The 17,826-nt window shown below is 39.6% G+C and overlaps 1 protein-coding gene across 1 annotated transcript in view; it reads left to right on the top strand.

The window, feature by feature from the left end:
• CPLANE1 (ciliogenesis and planar polarity effector complex subunit 1) overlaps positions 1-17,826 on the top strand; it is a 319,607-nt gene that overhangs the window by 184,507 nt on the left and 117,274 nt on the right. The window contains exons 36-40 of the mRNA XM_053699673.1: positions 594-763; positions 11,749-11,881; positions 12,693-12,750; positions 13,739-13,870; positions 14,804-14,908. Coding sequence (XP_053555648.1) covers positions 594-763; positions 11,749-11,881; positions 12,693-12,750; positions 13,739-13,870; positions 14,804-14,908 — 598 coding nt within the window. The remainder of the gene's footprint in view (positions 1-593; positions 764-11,748; positions 11,882-12,692; positions 12,751-13,738; positions 13,871-14,803; positions 14,909-17,826) is intronic.

The raw sequence follows: 17,826 nt of genomic DNA, 5'->3' as shown, positions 1-17,826 counted from the left end.
ACCAGTTTACAGCAACCCTGGAGACTTGGCCAGTGAGTCTAATTAGTAAGCAATGCTACAAAATTTGCTGAAAAATTCCAGAATCCTGCAGGGGCAGCACTACAATTGGTGCAGCAGGTGCAGTGGCACCAGGGTCCAAGTGCTGGGGGAGGGGCTAAGCAGCCAGTCTATACATAGACATGTCCAGAATGTGTACATCCCAATGCAGGGGAGTCTTTTATCTATATCTATCTATCTATCTATCTATCATATATTCTCAAAGTCATTATACAGAACAGAATGCATATTACTATTGCTAACTACTTAGTTACCTTTAGGGGGCCCAACATTTTTTTTGCACCAGGGCCCTCTTTTCAGTAGGTCTTCTACTGGAATCTTGTATATTCAAAATTACTGCTGCTTACCCCTAGCTTGTGCATAATCCCTGAAAAAACACACATTCAAAGCAGTCAAAAGCAAAACCTCTTTGGATGCTACATAGTCCAAACATATCCCATAGTCTAATTTTAATAGATTTTCAATATTATTGTCATTACTTGTCCTCTCTTTTAGAAGAAACTGAAACTCACATTATTGTATGTTTTTGTTTTCAGAATATACCTTTTGGTTCCACCCCTAAGCTTATCCCCCTCCAGAACCTTATAGCTTTTGAACAAAGTTTGAGAACTAAAAGTCTACGCGGCACAGCAGAAGGAGCACTGCAATTGCTAAAAGCAAACATTGAACCATTTGAAGAAGTCAAGCCTATGGATAGCATAAAAAGGTGTGTCATAAACACAACATTATAATATTATTGCAACAGCCTCAATGTGTAGTAGTCGTTCTTGGCAGACAGTGGTCATTCATTATAAATTTAAGTAAAAATATATTTGTTTTAGACAGAACTTATTGTACTACAAATATCCTACATAGGGCTAGATTACAAGTGGAGCACTAAATTATCATGCCGCAAATAGGCAAATTTGCCCGTTTGCAGCCACGCAGATCTCTGGTTAATTTTTTATGAATGTGCCCCAAATGCCCCCAAAATACAGTGTAGTGTATTTTATTAAAAAATAAAGATAGTAGCATGTTTGTTTTTAATAAAATAACTGCACAAGGCAGTATTTTGAGGGTAAAGTTGGCAGGAGTGTGGGGTGTTATGCATTTTGGACTATATACACATATACGGCTAGATTACGAGTTTTGCGTTAGAGGCTATGCGGTGCTAATGAGCAGTTTTCTCTCACCGCTCACTTACCTACAGCGCTGGTATTACGGGTTTTTACAAACCCGGCGTTAAAAGGCAAGAAGTGAGCGTTGAGCAAAATTTTGCTCATTACCGCACTCCAATACCAGCGCTGCTTAAGTCAGCGGTGAGCTGGTCGTACGTGCTTGTGCACGATTTCCCCATAGGAATCAACGGGGAGAGCCAGCTGAGAAAAAGTCTAACACCTGCAAAAAAGCAGCGTAAAACTCAGTAACGCAGCCCCATTGATTCCTATAGGGAAACACATTTTATGTTAACACCTAGCACCCTAACATAAACCCCGAGTCTAAACACCCCTAATCTTACACTTATTATCCCCTAATCTGCTGCCCCCGACATCGCTGACACCTACATTATAATTATTAACCCCTAATCTGCCGCTCCGGACACCGCCGCCACCTACATTATACTTATGAACCCCTAATCTGCTGCCCCCAATGTCGCCGCAACCTACCTACACTTATCACTTATTAACCCCTAATCTGCTGCCCCCAACGTCGCCGCCACTATAATAAGCATATTAACCCCTAAACCACCGCACTCCCGCCTTGCAAACATTAGTTAAATATTATTAAGCCCTAATCTGCCGTAGTTATTAACTATTTAATAACTACCTAGCTAAAATAAATACAAAAATACCTGTGAAATAAAACCTAACCCAAGTTACACTAACACCTAACACTACACTATAATTAAATAAATTACCTAAATTAACAACAATTAAATCAGTTAAATTAAATGAGCTAAAGTACAAAAAAAACAAAACACTAAATTACAGATAATAATAATAAACAAATTACAAGATATTTAAACTAATTACACCTAATCTAATAGCCCTATCAAAATAAAAAAAACCCTATCCTAAACTAAACTACCAATAGCCCTTAAAAGGGCCTTTTGCAGGGCATTGCCCCAAAGTAATCAGCTCTTTTACCTGTAAAAAAAAAAATACAAACAACCCCCCCAACAGTAAAACCCACCACCCACACAACCAACCCCGCAAATAAAATACTATCTAAAAAAACCTAAGCTCCCCATTGCCCTGAAAAGGGCGTTTGGATGGGAATTGCCCTTAAAAGGGCAGTTAGCTCTTTTGCGGCCCAAACTCTAACCTAAAAATAAAACCCACCCAATATACCCTTAAAAAACCTAACACTAACCCCCTGAAGATCGACTTACCTTGAGAAGTCTTCATCCAAGCTGGGCCAAAGTCCTCAACGAAGCCGGGAGAAGTCTTTAACCAAGCCGGGCGAAGTGGTCCTCCAGACGGGCAGAATGCTTCATCCAGACGGCATCTTCTATCTTCATCCATCCGGCGCGGAACGGGTCCATCTTCAAGACATCCGACGCAGAGCATCCTCTTCATCCGACAACTACCCGACGAATGAAGGTTTCTTTAAATGACGTTATCCAAGATGGCGTCCCTTAGAGTCCGATTGGCTGATAGAATTCTATCAGCCAATCGAAATTAAGGTAGAAAAAATCCTATTGGCTGGTGCAATCAGCCAATAGGATTGAAGTTCAATCTTATTGGCTGATTCAGTCAGCCAATAGGATTGAGCTTGCATTCTATTGGCTTTTTTTTCTACCTTAATTCCGATTGGCTGATAGAATTCTATCAGCCAATCGGAATCTAAGGGACGCCATCTTGAATGACGTCGCTTTAACCTTCATTCGTCGGGTAATCGTCTGATGAAGAGGATGCGCCGCGTCGAATGTCTTGATGATGGACCCGCTCCGTGCCGGATGGATGAAGATAGAAGATGCCGTCTGGATTAAGACTTCTGCCTGTCTGTCCCGGCTTCGATGAGGACTTCGGCCCGGCTTGGATGAAGAACTCTCTCGGTAAGTCGACCTTCAGGGGGTTAGTGTTAGGTTTTTATAAGGGTGTATTGGGTGGGTTTTATTTTTAGGTTAGGGTTTGGGCCGCAAAAGAGCTTACTGCACTTTTAAGGGCAATGCCCATCCAAATGCCCTTTTCAGGGCAATGGGGAGCTTAGGTTTTTTTAGATAGGATTTTTTATTTGGGGGGTTGGTTGTGTGGGTGGTGTTTTTTTTATTTTTTTTATTTTAAATTTTTTATTGAGAAAATAAGAAAATGCATACAAATAAGTGGTGAGGGTACATGTTATACTTTGCAATATTATGTTAATTCTGGTACAATCCCTCAGAAATGATAAAGTCCTCATTTTTCCCCCAAACTATAACAGTGTTGGTCGCTCTTGGACCAGATGTAAATTCAATATACAAACATGGGGTATTATAGAGCACTGGTGTAAACAAACAGAAGAAAAGAGAAAAAAAGATTGCATTGTTCTAAATACATGTTGAATAATAAACTAAAAAATAACAATGCTAGAGCTACAGCTAGACGCATCTATAATATTTCTTACATTTCTACTTGTGACAGGTTTTCTATTGAAAATTATACTCTATAAGTATTAGATGATCGGTACTTGACATCTATAGTCCCTAACCCCCTGCGTCAAAATGAAATGGAGTTTAAGGTTGGCTGAAATACAAGAGTTAAGTTCTGAAACCAGGACTTCTAACTATTTGGTTACCATTTCATGAAATAGACTATTTCATATGGAATGTATTATAGGTCTTATAATGCGCTTAATATAGTGCGGGGGCTTGGGCCAACATAAATAGTTAACTAAATGCATTCAGGGCGGCATAGGGCAGTTTCTCTTCTGTGGTATCATGCTAGTCTTTTTTACAGCAGTTCCGGTCGCAAACTGCTAGATCCAAAGACAAAGTTATGTGGACCCTAAATTATATCAGCCAAACCCTGTTAACATATATTTATAGGATATGGGACATATTAACCTGAGCATGTAATGACGCATTAGTATAGTACTATAAAGACAGGATTCACTATGGTGCTCAGCATATATACACATCTCTATCTGCAATGTCAGAATATTTAACAAACAGAAATATTATATAGAACATTATAATGTTGCAACAACAAAAAAAGAGAAAAAAACAAGAACATCAACCATTCTGTGTAAATAAGTTTGATTCTACTACTGTATTCGAGTCTTTTACTACTTTCTGTTGACAGCTTGTACTGCAGAATGACCTTATCCCTTAACCCCAAGATTTTGTGAGCATAACAATGCGTGCTTTAGTAAAGTCCTGGTGATCTTGTGTCGCAGCGATAAGAAAGGCAGTCCAATATGATACAAGGAGCGACTGGCGTGTACGTTTAGGTCGAATGAAGTTGCCTGGTATGAGTAAGTTTCTGTTTTTAACAAAGGCAATTTCCAGCAAGTGACTTTTAAAATCAAGGCGGTTTAGGGAGGCTGCCAGCTTTGAAGACATGCTCTCAACCGACTCAGGTTTCCAGGCCCCCCCCAAAACCCCACCGGACCGAGACCGGTGGTATGGATGTCATCGTCTGCCGGAGCCTCTTCGCTATGTTGGGTGAAGCAGATTTCACTTGTATCGCTGGGCCTCTCCCCTCTGAGATTTGTGGGCTGCTCGACCTCTCCCCGTTTGCCCTATTGTATTGTAGGTTAATCGGTGGGGTAACATCAGTGTCGATACACATCTTCCGCAGCTCCGGCCTCTCTGGTCGTGACTTCAGGGCTCTGTAGTTAGTTGTCAAGGAGCCGTGCATAAGCAATGGGTCTTGCGGGGCTTTTTCAATTAGTCGTAGGCAGAGCTCTTCAAATTTGCGCCAATGTGAATTGTTAAAGATGTCCCAAGTGTCAGCTTCCTCCGCAGCAGCCATTTTAGATACAAGGTGACGCAGCAGGTTCCACCACTTATTCGAATGATGCTATATACTTAAGTCCGTCTCTTAGGTCTGTCAAAGATTAATGATAATAATGCAAAGACTCGGTTTAGTTATTTGAAGTATATAGCACTTATTCGAATGATGCTATATACTTAAGTCCGTCTCTTAGGTCTGTCAAAGATTAATGATAATAATGCAAAGACTCGGTTTAGTTATTTGAAGTGTCCAACTGCAGCTAAATACCTCGGACTTCCGAGGGGGGTGGCGCTGCCTATTAGGTGCCGCCGCACTAGGCCTCTATAGTCTGATTTCGTGCTGCAGCTTCACAAATACAGCGTAATTTTGGTGATGTAGCGTGCTATTAAACAGTAGTTCAATGCCGGATGCTAATTTGAGTAATTAGCTGTAAAAGGGTTCTCTGAATCGGCGGATTAGGAGAAATTCAGCTGGAGCTCCAAAAAGTGTGACCGATCCGATCACTGTTCAGACACGCCCCATCGTGTGGGTGGTGGGTTTTACTGTTGGGGGGGGGGTTGTTTGTATGTTTTTTTACAGGTAAAAGAGCCGATTACTATTACTTTGGGACAATGCCCCGCAAAAGGCCCTTTTAAGGGCTATTGGTAGTTTAGTTTAGGCTAGGGGTTTTTTTTATTTTGGGGGGGCTTTTTTATTTTCATAGGGCTATCAGATTAGGTGTAATTAGTTTAAATATCTTGTAATTTGTTTTTTATTTTCTGTAATTTAGTGGGGGGATTTTTTTGTACTTTAGCTAATTTAATAATTTAATTGTTGTTAATTTAGTTTAATTATAGTGTAGTGTTAGGTGTTAGTGTAACTTAGGTTAGGTTTTATTTTACAGGTACTTTTGTATTTATTTTAGCTAGGTAGTTATTAAATAGTTAATAACTATTTAATAACTATTCTACCTAGTTAAAATAAATACAAACTTGCCTGTAAAATAAAAATAAACCCTAAGCTAGATACAATGTAACTATTAGTTATATTGTAGCTAGCTTAGGGTTTATTTTATAGGTAAGTATTTAGTTTTAAATAGGAATAATTCAGTTAATGATAGGAATTTTTAGTTAGATTTCTTTTAATTATATTTAAGTTAGGGTGTGTTAGGGTTAGGGTTGGACTTAGATTTAGGGGTTAATAACTTTAATATAGTGGTGGCGACGTTGGGGGTGGCAGATTAGGGGTTAATAAATGTAGGTAGGTGGCGGCGATGTTAGGGACGGCAAATTAGGGGTTAATAATATTTAACGAATGTTTGCGAGGCGGGAGTGCTGCGGTTTAGGGGTTAATATGTTTATTATAGTGGCGATGACGTTGGGGGCGGCAGATTAGGGGTTAATAAATATTATGTAGGTGTTGGCGATATTGGGGGCAGCAGATTAGGGGTTCATAAATATAATGTAGGTGGCGGCGGTGTCCGGAGCAGCAGATTAGGGGTTAAATATTTTATTTTAGTATTTGCGATGCGGGAGGGCCTCGGTTTAGGGGTTAATAGGTAGTTTATGGGTGTTAGTGTGCTTTTTAGCACTTTAGTTATGTTTTATGTTACGGCGTAGTACCATAAAACTCTTAAAGGGACACTGAACCCAGATTTTTTATTTTGTGATTCAGATAGAGCATGCAATTTTAAGCAACTTTCTAATTTACTCCTATTATCAAATGTTCTTCATTCTCTTGGTATCTTTATTTGAAATGCAAGAATGTAAGTTTAGATGCCGGCCCATTTTTGGTGAACAACCTGGGTTGTTCTTGCTAATTGGTGGATAAATTCATCCACCAATGAACAAGTGCTTTCCAAGGTTCTGAACCAAACAAATAGCTGCCTTCCTTTTCAAATAAAGATAGCAAGAGAAAGAAGAGAAAATGATAATAGGAGTAAATTAGAAAGTTGCTTAAAATTGCATGCTCTATCTGAATCACGAAAGAAAAAATTTGGGTTCAGTGTCCCTTTAACTACTGACTTTTAAATGCGTTAGTACTCTTGAATGGGTAGGGTGTACCGCTCACTTTTTGGCCTCCCAGGACAGACTCGTAATACCAGCACTATGGAAGTCCCATAGAAAAAAGATTTTACGAAGTTTACGTAAGTCGTTTTGCGGTAAGGCCAAAGAAGTGTGCGGTGCTCCTACACCTTCAAGACTCGTAATAGCAGCGGTAGTGAAAAAGCATCGTTAGGACCTGTTAACGCTGCTTTTTCAGCCTAACGCACAACTCGCAATCTAGCCGATAGTTATGTGTAAATATGTGTATATGCATATATTAACACATACACACACATACACACACATACACACACACACACACACACACACACACACACACACACATATATATAATCATATACATTTATAGTTGCTGCCATCTCTGCGCTATTTACCCCTTTTGCTGTGCTTAAGTTCTGATGCCGTCTCTGCCGGAATGAGAATATAGAAATGGGCCCAGCACTCACCATCCAATTAAGGGTGCACGCTACAGGGGTTTCTGCACTAACCCCCAAAGGTAGACAATATTGTAGAAAAGAGCAGCAGCACCACACTTTATGAACTTTTAACTGCTTTTAATGATGAAACATACAGGAAAGCAACGACGTTTCGGTCATCAACTGACCTTAATCATGTTGTATACAGAAGTAGCTAGACACACTGCTTAAATAGCTATATGGGGAGGGGTCACAAATACCTGTGTGGGTGTACACCCATATAGTTAACTCTTTCATATATCAAACACAGTATTGTTTTCAAACTCCCTCTAGTGGATAAAGATACTTCATTCTAAATTTCTATAGTGACCTATAAGACAAAACATAAATATGTATATATTATAAAAACATCAATTTACAATAATTAAACATTGCAAAAAGAAAATATTGCAGCACCAATAAATTTACATAATTACCACATTTATACCAATATATCCAGATAGCATATTACTACAGTATATTCACAATGTTACTTGCCAGTCTATTTCCTTATTCATTCCTAGAGGGGCAAGAGCTTGTAATGTATAAATCCAGAATGTCTCTCTGCTTTTAAGTATGGATTGTCTATCACCACCTCTCCTAGGCCTCTTGATCTGTTCTATGACCTGGAATCTCAGTTGGGAGATGGTATGACCTGCCTGCAAGAAATGGTTAGAGACTGGAGCGTCCCTATTCCCACATCTTATATTGGATTTGTGTTCTACAATCCTGTCCCTTACCCTATGTGTAGACTCACCTATATAAATCTTTGAGCATGGACACTTAATTAAATAAATCACATACTCTGAGTTACATGTAAAGTAACCAGGGATTTTAAATTTCTTGCTGGTCAGGGGATGCAAGAAACAGTTACCTCTAATTACATTATTGCAATTACAACACCCTAAGCATGGGAAACAGCCTAATTTCGGTGTTGATATATATGTTTGTGTCTGTTTCTTACCTGGGCCTAAATCTGCTCTTACTAATTTGTCCCTTAGGTTTTGACACCTTCTATAGGCTGGCATGGGTGGTAATTCAAAATCTTTAATTTGAGGGTTAAGGTCTTTAATAACAGACCAGTGTTTCCTGATAATATTATTAATATTCTTACTAAGAGGGTTGAATTGTGAGACAAAAACCATACGCTTATTGTCTTTTTTCTGTTTTACATTGCCTCACAGGATAGAATGTCTAGGAATTTCACTGACTTCTTCTATCTGTTTCTGGATGAGTTGTTTGGGAAAACCTCTCTCAATAAACAGTTTACCCATTTCTAATAATCTGGTATGGGCTGTGTTGTCATCTGAAACTATTTTCTTGACCCTCAGGAGTTGGCTCCTAGGAAGGCTATTGATCAAATGGGGGGATGGGCACTTTCATACCTTAGGAGACTGTTTCTGTCACTCTCTTTCCTATATAGGTCAATTTTTAATGTCCTCCCATCTTTGATTACCTTAGTGTCTAGGAAAGCCACTGACTCCTCACTGAAGGTCAACTTAAACTTAATGTGTCTAGTAGATACATTTAAATCAGCCACAAATTTCTGTAAGGAGTCAATGTCGCCCCCCCATATGCCAAACACATCATCGATATATCTGAACCAACACAGTCCATATTGTTGAAATAACTGGTTAGTGTATACAAATCTCTCCTCATATACATTCATAAAGATGTTGGCATATGTGGGGGCGACATTTGACCCCATCGCAGTACCTTGACATTGTAGGTAAAATTGATCCTGAAAAAGGAAAAAATTGCAGTAGAGGATGAGTTGTAATAATCCTAAAATAAATTCACAATGAATGTTAGAAAATCTATCATTACTCTGGATAGCCTGTCTGACAGCCCCTAAGCCACTTGTATGTGTAATGGATGTGTAAAGGCTATTTACATCGAGGGTAAAAAGGATATATTTCTCACTTGACATACTTAATTCTTCTAGTTTCACAAGAAAATCACCTGTGTCCTTAATATAGGACATAGATTCCATAGCTAGTGGTCTAAGTAACTTGTCAAGATATTTGGATACATTTGTCATGATTGAATTAGTGCTGGCAACAATCGGACGGCCAGGGGGAGCCTCTCTGTTCTTATGTATTTTGGGTAATGTATAGAATACAGGTGTAACAAACTCTTTAATCAACAGAAATTTTTGTTCTTTTTCAGTTATTACCCCATTACATATTGCTTTATTGATGTATTGAGTCAACTCATGTTGTACTTCAAATGTTGGGTCCCTGTCTAGTAATCTATACACTGTATTATCTTGTAGTTGACCCCTAATCTCTTGAACATAGTATTTCTTATCAAGAATAACGGTGGCCCCGCCCTTATCCGCTGGCTTGCAAATAATCTCGTTATTATTTTTCAAACTTAGTAGTGCCTCATTTTCAGATCTAGAGAAATTACTCTGTAGAGTTTTCCTGTCCCTATCCGTGACTAGCTGTTTATGTTTAAGTACATCTATGTCCCTCAAAACTAACTGTATAAAAGTTTCTATGCTGTTATGCACCTGAGGATTAAAGTTACTTTTACATCTAAGACCCAAATTTTTAAGAGACAAAGGTTTATCACCATACTCCAAGTCCGCATTAATATTATCTCCTTGAACAGCCTGTGATTGTCCAAAATATGCCTTTAATTTAATATTGCGGAATAAAGTATGTAGTTCCCTTTGTAGCTGAAAAAAGTCACATCTTGGTATGGGACAAAATGACAGTCCTTTGTTGACTACCTGTTTCTCTAAGTCTGTAAAAGTATGTTTAGAGATATTCACCATCAGTTCCGCTTGGTCTTGTTCCGTGACGTTCTCTGTGGCCTGGCTTCTTTCGTTTTGGTATCCATTGATTTTCCGGCGGTGTTTCTGACCGCCCCTACGTCTCCTTCGGAGTCCCCCGACGTGTCACTTGTGGATGACGTGGAGGATGCGCCCGTGTCGCGCATCCGACGTTGCCGTCTCCAATTGGTCGACCCTTGTCGCCTCCTATCGTCGTAATTGGGATCCGTCGCCCATCGATACACCATACCACTGCGATAATCATCTTCGTCCCTCTGGAACTTTTGGCGTTTTCGTGCCTCGATGACCTTCTTCATTTCTGCAATATTACTGTTCACAGATTGCAGTAATTTATCCATATCTTCAGCCGTCATCATCGCTTTCAATGCCGTTTCCAGGCGTGATAATTCCTCTTTCTGCGTGTCAAGGTCCCGCTGTAGATAATCCACTGTGAGTACCAGGAGATCAAAAGAACATTTATTCAGAATATAGGTGAACTTTTCACAATATTCCTTGTTGTCACGCATGCCGGAATCAGAACGAGGCTCCCATTGGAACCTATTGAAGTGCGCTCTCGCAATGCTTTCCATCAACTCAAATGCGAACACAGTGTAGGGCAAATATCGCTTTAAAGAAAGCGATATGTAGCAATCCACTTGTAATCTGGCCCTAAAGGGGAGGCAAACAGACATGTCAGAGATTTAAAGGGACATTCCAGCCGAAATTGGAATCCACATGATGCATTTCAGTTTTGAATAAAAGCATTTTTGTAATATACATGTATTAGCAAAAATGCTTCTAATAAAATATATAGCTGTTTCAAACGTGTATTTAAGTATGCACTGTGCACTAGAATTTTAAACACAGCACTTGCTCAGAGAACCTAATGTGCTTTTCATCTGGTAATGATTCAATTAGATAATTGCTGACATGATACAAGCCCCACTGTTGCTCTGAGCAGCTGCATTATTTAGAATGCTGGTGCACTGAGAATATCAAGTTATGCTTCACATGCACATGCAAAGAAAAATGTTAACACTAAAACAGTGATAGCTTTTACTAGAAGCATTTTTATCAATACAGGTATATTGCAAATATGTTTGTATTCAAAGATGTGATTCATCTATGTGCATTTAAATTTTGACCAGAATGTCCCTTTAATGAAATTATTTATACATGTAAACAGTAGAAGAATATGTGTAAGAAATAATTTAACATAAAAGTAATGATTGGGAGGACAATGACTGGATTTCTGTAGTGATTCTGTAAAATTAGACTGCAGTGAGCGAGAGTTGAAAGGTATATACGTTTTTTTGTCTGGTGCTACTTTTTGTGATACAATTGTATGTTCTTGGCTTAGTTCTCTTTACTTCTGAAGACTATTAGAAAGGTGATTTACAGAACTGACTACTGAGAGTGGTTTTGTATGTGGGTTATGCAGAACTGTTTACTCACCATAATGATATTATAGCAAAAATGATTTTCTCTGATAACAGGCAAAAAAGACGAACCCACATACAGAAGCAAGAAAACAGTACTGAGAGAAAAGAGAGAAAGTCATCTGTTACATTCCGGCCTGAAGACTCCATTATTAATCCAAACAATTTTGATGAAATTATACAAATTGAGGTAAATTGATGGAAAACCGTTAAATCTGTTATCTTTTTCATAGCCCTATGTTGTGTTTAATTATTGTATACTGGATAAAGGAACATAGTAACTTTTTGCATTGCTATTAATATATTAACTTGAAACCAATAACAATAATAAGATTAAAAATAAAAAGGCTTAGCCTAATTGCATAAAAATAGTCCTATTGGTAATGATACAAAATGTCATCAAAACATTTATTTTAATTTTATTTTTTTACTCTTCACTCATGGCTAATCAGCACTAGCTTGCTGGTCAGCTATCGGAGTCTTGATTTGCGTCTGCGCACATGCTGTTTCCCTCGTCACTGCTGTATAATAAATTACACTGGCAACCATAAGCTACCGACTGTTTTTTTGCTGCATCTCTGGCAGAATTATTCTCCTTGCTAATTGCATATTCTATTACAAATAGTGGGTATTATAGGGGGAATGTAAGGTATTATATAAAAATAAAAATTATATATATAATTTCCCATTACATAGGTTATATTTAAAAACCGTATTTTGACTTTCAGAACTTTTCTTATTTGCTGTATGTATCTTGCTTTAAAAGTACTGTCCAGCCCTGAAATATCCAGCAATCATCTAGACGTGGACCCAATGCCTATTGTACTTAGTGCAGGACTTAAACGTTTCATATAAATTTGTCAGGAGCCGGGGGAGATTATATTATCAGATTTAAATCTATATAGGGACCTGTTTTCCTCAAAACATTACATATATGAATGTAAACATTTCTTCCTGTCCTAAAATTAAGCTTTAGTACTATAAATGTGTTTTTCTCTTAGACGAAAAAGCACGATGATCCTGAACTGCAGAAGAATAATGACTTCGCTATTCCAATCGGTACGTTACCTGAATTTATTTATATTTATTAATACAAAGCAATTTTAATAGTATTTTTTTTTTTTTAGAATATCACAATATAATTGTTAAGGGTTCTATCATGCGCACTTTAATGTCACATCTTCACCTCTGTGTCAAGTTTACAGTTAATAAACCACGATTATCCTCGCAGCGCTTAGCATATAGTGAAAACCCCTATAGCTCCTTGAAAAAGGGCACCTAGCTAGCCCTAGAAGAGAACAGATAAATAAAAGATGATACAAGAAGCGCTTAAACAAAGGCTAAGGGAATAACTAAAAGTTAGTTACACTTTAAAATGACACATTTAATCAAAAAACACACTTTCAATTTAACATGCATCCATAAGACCAAGTCAAACAAATAACTAAAATGTAATAGCTAAAACATATGCATATATCAAAGTAAAACCAAATAAAATCCTGAAAAAGGTTTATACTGATGTTATGTCTAAAACACGTGGTGGATATACGTGATTAATATAAAGAGTTCCAAATGGCGTGGGGTGATTGGTGATCTCCTTGTGGTGTTGTGTAGATAACTTTTAATGTGATAATATGCAAATGTGATTGACACAAAGCAAAAAACTAAAAATTGACCAAAATCCTCAAAAATGTGATCAATGTGTATAAAAATATATGAAAAAATGAGTCAAAAATATGAATAAAAAAATATAAATCAAAAAATGTTCAAAGAAAAATAATGTCCGTAAGCTGTGAGAGTAAATATTAAAGATTGATGGGGAAGATCCAGGATTAGTCAAAACTTCCCATTGCAAACCTTATCCTTAAAACCTGTAAACAAAGAAAATACAATAGTGGAATATTGCTATAAATAGTGTGAAAATATTAGAGCTAGGTTTACCATATATGTTAACGCGTTTCGGCCTTGTAATAGGCCTTTATCAAGTTTACTGTTAGTAGCCTGCTTCTGTTTTTGTACAGTTTTCATAGACTTATTATTTAAACAGGTACATTCGAATCGCTGTTGTCAGAAAACAATCCAGAGGCACCTGTTACATCGATTGCAATGTTACATTACTTGGCTTCCACTAAGAAAAAAGCTCCGGAAATTCGGGATGCCTGCACTAACACAGATACAGGTAGTCAGCTAGTTATTGTTTGTTTTTTTAACATTGATTTTGTCCTTTACCAAAATGTTAAACTTTATACCATATATTGACCCCCCAATACAAAACAGTTTTCCGTTTTTCTTTGCATCCAGAAGTTGACTGTAAAACTGCATTATGTTATGTTGCTACCTTGGTTCTTTCAAATTTTAAGCCATTTGTAGTAAGTTACAACAGGCTGTGGTTAGAATTACATAGTTTTCTGTAAAAAAAAACATGTAGTCTGTATTTTTAAGGGACATTATAATCACAAAAACTTGAAGGGATATGAAATTCAAAATTAAACTATCAATGTTCAGATAAAGCATTCAATTTTAAGAGACTTTTATTACCAAATTGACTTTGTTTCCTTGATATCCTCTGTTAATAAGCATACCTAGATTCAGCAATGCACTACTGGGATGTAGCTGGTGAATAGTGACTTTACATATAAGCCACCTGCTATTGACACACCAGATGTGGTCAGCTAGCTCCCAGTAGTGCATTGCTGTTCTGGAGCTGATTTAACTATGTGTTTAGTCCTTCTGCAGGTGTTAAACACCTAGTTAGAGCATTTTATTGTATGATTGCGTTTGCATACAATGCATTAGAGCATTTTGTTTTTGTATGTTTATGTCCCTAAGCTGCAGAGGGTCTATGACTGTATCATTACAGCAGTCTGCTCTCTGACATATGATGAGAAAAGATAATGCCAGCTGAAAGGCTACAGCGATACAGTTATAAAGCAACTGCAACTGAATATTTTTTAAATCAGTGTCCCTTTGTATAGCATGAATAGGGGGCATTATTAATCATCTCTCTAATGCTGAAGTCATATGTACTTTGAGGGAAATGAGCCAAATACTCAGACACAAATTATATTTCTTGCATTCTAATTGTATGTGTCTTGTATGATTCCCTGTAAAGCCAATGAAGCCAGCAAATCATATAAGAATACAGGAACTGCGTGTGAAGAAGTACTCCCTGATATTCCTAGCTCTGGGCTTTCTGCTGCTCCTCAGTCTGCTTCAGGTATTATCTCTGGGCTTTCTGCTGCTCCTCAGTCTGCTTCAGGTATTATCTCTGGGCTTTCTGCTGCTCCTCAGTCTGCTTCAGGTATTATCTCTGGGCTTTCTGCTGCTCCTCAGTCTGCTTCAGGTATTATCTCTGGGCTTTCTGCTGCTCCTCAGTCTGCTACAGGTATTATCTCTGGGCTTTCTGCTGCTCCTCAGTCTGCTTCAGGTATTATCTCTGGGCTTTCTGCTGCTCCTCAGTCTGCTTCAGGTATTATCTCTGGGCTTTCTGCTGCTCCTCAGTCTGCTTCAGGTATTATCTATGAACTTTCTGCTGCTCTTGGTCTGCTACAGCTCTGATCTCTGAGCTTTCTGCTGTTACTCAGTCTGCTACAGGTCTGATCTTTGTGCTTTCTGCTGCTCCTCAGTCTGCTACAGGTCTGATCTTTGTGCTTTCTGCTGCTCCTCAGTCTGCTACAGGTCTGATCTTTGTGCTTTCTGCTGCTCCTCAGTCTGCTACAGGTCTGATCTTTGTGCTTTCTGCTGCTCCTCAGTCTGCTACAGGTATTATCTCTGGGCTTTCTGCTGCTCCTCAGTCTGCTACAGGTATTATCTCTGGGCTTTCTGCTGCTCCTCAGTCTGCTTCAGGTATTATCTCTGGGCTTTCTGCTGCTCCTCAGTCTGCTTCAGGTATTATCTCTGGGCTTTCTGCTGCTCCTCAGTCTGCTTCAGGTATTATCTCTGGGCTTTCTGCTGCTCCTCAGTCTGCTTCAGGTATTATCTCTGGGCTTTCTGCTGCTCCTCAGTCTGCTTCAGGTATTATCTCTGGGCTTTCTGCTGCTCCTCAGTCTGCTTCAGGTATTATCTCTGGGCTTTCTGCTGCTCCTCAGTCTGCTTCAGGTATTATCTCTGGGCTTTCTGCTGCTCCTCAGTCTGCTTCAGGTATTATCTATGAACTTTCTGCTGCTCTTGGTCTGCTACAGGTCTGAGCTTTCTGCTGTTACTCAGTCTGCTACAGGTCTGATCTTTGTGCTTTCTGCTGCTCCTCAGTCTGCTACAGGTCTGATCTCTGAGCTTTCTGCTGCTCCTCAGTCTGCTACAGGTCTGATCTTTGTGCTTTCTGCTGCTCCTCAGTCTGCTACAGGTCTGATGTTTGTGCTTTCTGCTGCTCCTCAGTCTGCTACAGGTCTGGTCTCTGTGCTTTCTGCTGCTTTTCAGTCTGCTACAGGTCTGATCTCTGGGCTTTCTGCTGCTCCTCAGTCTGCTACAGGTCTGATCTTTGAGCTTTCTGCTGCTCCTCAGTCTGCAACAGGTCTGATCTCTGTGCTTTCTGCTGCTCCTCGGTCTGCTACAAGTCTGATCTCTGAGCTTTCTTCTGCTTTTCAGTCTGCTACAGGTCTGAACTATGAACTTTCTGCTGCTCCTCAGTCTGCTACAGGTCTGATCTATGAACTTTCTGCTGCTCCTCAGTCTGCTACAGGTCTGATCTATGAACTTTCTGCTGCTCCTCAGTCTGTTACAGGTCTGATCTCTGAGCTTTCTGCTGCTCTTGGTCTGCTATAGGTCTGATCTCGGTCTGCTATAGGTCTGATCTCTGAGCTTTCTGCTGCTCCTCTGTCTGCTACATGTTTGATCTCTGATCTTTCTGCTGCTCCTCTGTCTGCTACAGGTCTGATCTATGAACTTTCTGCTGCTCCTCAGTCTGCTACAGGTCTGATCTATGAACTTTCTGCTGCTCCTCAGTCTGTTACAGGTCTGATCTCTGAGCTTTCTGCTGCTCCTCTGTCTGCTACATGTTTGATCTCTGATCTTTCTGCTGCTCCTCTGTCTGCTACAGGTCTGATCTCCTGAGCATTCTGCTGCTTTTCAGTCTGCTAAAGGTCTGATCTCTGTGCTTTCTGCTGCTCCTCAGTCTGCTACAGGTCTGATCTCTGAGCTTTTTGTTGCTTTTCAGTCTGCTACAGGTCTGATCTCTGAGCTTTCTGCTGCTCTTCATCTGCTACAGGTCTGAGCTTTCTGCTGCTTTTCAGTCTGCTACAGGTCTGATCTCTGAGCTTTCTCCTGCTCCTCTGTCTGCTACAGGTCTGATCTCTGAGCTTTCTGCTGCTCCTCAGTCTGCTACAGGTCTGATCTATGAACTTACTGCTGCTCCTCAGTCTGCTACAGGTCTGATCTCTGTGCTTTCTGCTGCTCCTCAGTCTGCTACAGGTCTGATCTCTGTGCTTTCTGCTGCTCCTCAGTGTGCTACAGGTCTGATCTCTGAGCTTTCTGCTGCTCCTCTGTCTGCTACATGTTTGATCTCTGATCTTTCTGCTGCTCCTCTGTCTGCTACAGGTCTGATCTATGAACTTTCTGCTGCTCCTCAGTCTGCTACAGGTCTGATCTATGAACTTTCTGCTGCTCCTCAGTCTGTTACAGGTCTGATCTCTGAGCTTTCTGCTGCTCCTCTGTCTGCTACATGTTTGATCTCTGATCTTTCTGCTGCTCCTCTGTCTGCTACAGGTCTGATCTCCTGAGCATTCTGCTGCTTTTCAGTCTGCTAAAGGTCTGATCTCTGTGCTTTCTGCTGCTCCTCAGTCTGCTACAGGTCTGATCTCTGAGCTTTTTGTTGCTTTTCAGTCTGCTACAGGTCTGATCTCTGAGCTTTCTGCTGCTCTTCATCTGCTACAGGTCTGAGCTTTCTGCTGCTTTTCAGTCTGCTACAGGTCTGATCTCTGAGCTTTCTCCTGCTCCTCTGTCTGCTACAGGTCTGATCTCTGAGCTTTCTGCTGCTCCTCAGTCTGCTACAGGTCTGATCTATGAACTTACTGCTGCTCCTCAGTCTGCTACAGGTCTGATCTCTGTGCTTTCTGCTGCTCCTCAGTCTGCTACAGGTCTGATCTCTGTGCTTTCTGCTGCTCCTCAGTGTGCTACAGGTCTGATCTCTGAGCTTTCTGC

Source organism: Bombina bombina, chromosome 2 (assembly GCF_027579735.1).
Source record: "Bombina bombina isolate aBomBom1 chromosome 2, aBomBom1.pri, whole genome shotgun sequence".
NCBI lineage: Eukaryota > Metazoa > Chordata > Amphibia > Anura > Bombinatoridae > Bombina > Bombina bombina.
Note: the sequence above shows the minus strand (reverse complement) of the source record. Positions and strands in the feature narration are given on the sequence as shown.